Raw genomic sequence first — 1,916 nt, forward strand, 5'->3', positions numbered from 1 at the left:
GGCAATAACTGTAACAAAGAACAGAATTCCTGCTGTGAAGCAAAAAAAAGGGTTCAAAATGAATAAATACAATTTTTGGTTTCACTAGCCTTTCTGAAAAATCTGCTTTCTAATTCCAGAGAACATTTAATCCACTAATGTAGAAGCATATGTTCTATTCTTATCTGGTAATTAATGTTAATTAATGTAGTGGATAGCTATAATTACTTCAAAAGAATAAGGAAAATATCAGCCAATATGTAGTGTAAGTCAGGCAGGATATTTATTTTGTCAGCAATTGGAATATACAGCTGCTCATGTTTGTTAGTATTTCACATTCAACATTACATTTATTTGCTTACTTACAAACTGGTATGAAGTGCTATTTCTCTTTCCAGCCAAATAAGTTACAAACTGTAGACATCATAAACATTATACAGAAATATGAATTCCACGTGAATGGGACACAAAAATGAGAGGGAGGGGACACAGAAAGAGGTGCTCACTCTTAAAGATTTAAACCAAATTCTGCTGAGAAAGAGGATCTGAAGGCTTGGAAATCTGTGCTGCCTGTTGTGCACACAGTAACATACCCATCCATTCGATTTAATATTTGCCAGGGAAATCACAAAGCCCTCTCAGGCTACAGCAGCATATAATCTCCTTGAACGTTTTCCTGAGCTCCTGACTCCGGAATGCATAGATAAGTGGATCAATGATGGAATTGCACATGATGAGGATGAGGTAGAAGTTAAAGTGGGACATGAAGCACACACAGTAAGGGTTGTAGGGGCAGGAGATGTAGAAAATCAGGTGTAGGAAAAATGGAGCCCAGCATACAACAAAAACTCCAATCAGGATGGTGAGAGTGATGGCCCCTTTCATGTTGGCCCCTTGGCGAACAGGGCCAGTTCCTGGAAGAACAGCAATCTTTTTTATGTGCATACGAGCCATCATAAACATGTGGACATAGAGGGATGCCATGAGAATGAGCATAGTGAAGAACATGCTGATAAGGCAGATGATGACAACACTGCTGTCAGAGTAAATGATGAACAAAATGCCTGAGACTGTGCAAGCAGCCCAGATGCACGTGATGATAACCCCTACACGCTTCACTGTCATGATATTATGATACTGGAGGGCGTAAAAGATAGTAAAGTACCTGTCCACTGCTATTGAGAGAAGACTGCAAATTGATGCAAGCAAGGAACTGCAAATGACTGAGTCGATGACATTGTCAATGTTTATGGTAAAGCTCTGTGCATCTGTGTCTGTATTGTTTAGCAGCGTGATGACAATGGTTTCTGATCCATTAGATACACTCACTAGCATGTCAGCCACTGCCAAGCTACAGATGAAGAAGTACATGGGCGAATGGAGGTTCTTGTTCTTGGCTATCGCCACAATGACCAAGACGTTCTCCAGCAAGCTGATGATGCCCAGAGTCACAAACACTTCGGGGGATACAAAGAGTTGCTCGTAGCAGCCTCCTGAGGAGTGGCCCTTTACATTGGGCTCACTGGCTCCTCCATGCAGTCTGTAGCTGTGGTTCCAGAAATGGAGAGGCTGGAGTGTCCCACGATGCTGGGTGAAATTCATCTTATGGAGATCCCTTTCGGCTTCCTGCTTTTAAAACTCCTGTTCCTTTTGCATTCCTTTGAAAACCTTATTTGGCTTTTCAGCTTGAGAAAAAAAAAAAAGAAAAATAAGCTAGGACCGAGGCAGGCAGCAGTTCAGAACACTTTGACTACTGTGAAAAAATAAGATTTCAGACTCAGAAGAACTGTTTACACCCTTACAGACACAGTTTCTGATCATCATCACATTTACCTTGGTGATATATGTCACAGAGTCCCAAGAGTCTCTATGTTTGCATCAGATTCTCCCCTATGGTCAGTTCCTGTTTAGTTCACTGGGATGCTGCAAGGCTTTTT

The 1,916-nt window shown here is 41.3% G+C and overlaps 1 protein-coding gene across 1 annotated transcript; it reads right to left on the minus strand.

The window, feature by feature from the left end:
* Positions 1-585: 585 nt before the first annotated feature.
* On the minus strand, positions 586-1,581 carry MC4R (melanocortin 4 receptor). Its single transcript, XM_069005884.1, has one exon. It carries the CDS (start codon positions 1,579-1,581, stop codon positions 586-588), a length of 996 nt encoding a protein of 331 aa, XP_068861985.1.
* Positions 1,582-1,916: the final 335 nt, after the last annotated feature.

The sequence above is a fragment of the Aphelocoma coerulescens genome, chromosome 2 (genome assembly GCF_041296385.1).
Source record: "Aphelocoma coerulescens isolate FSJ_1873_10779 chromosome 2, UR_Acoe_1.0, whole genome shotgun sequence".
Classification (NCBI taxonomy): domain Eukaryota; kingdom Metazoa; phylum Chordata; class Aves; order Passeriformes; family Corvidae; genus Aphelocoma; species Aphelocoma coerulescens.

What these genes read in the sequence shown, in the direction of transcription:
- MC4R (XM_069005884.1), bottom strand. Translation starts at nt 1,581, where the DNA reads ATGAATTTCACCCAGCATCGTGGGACACTCCAGCCTCTCCATTTCTGG.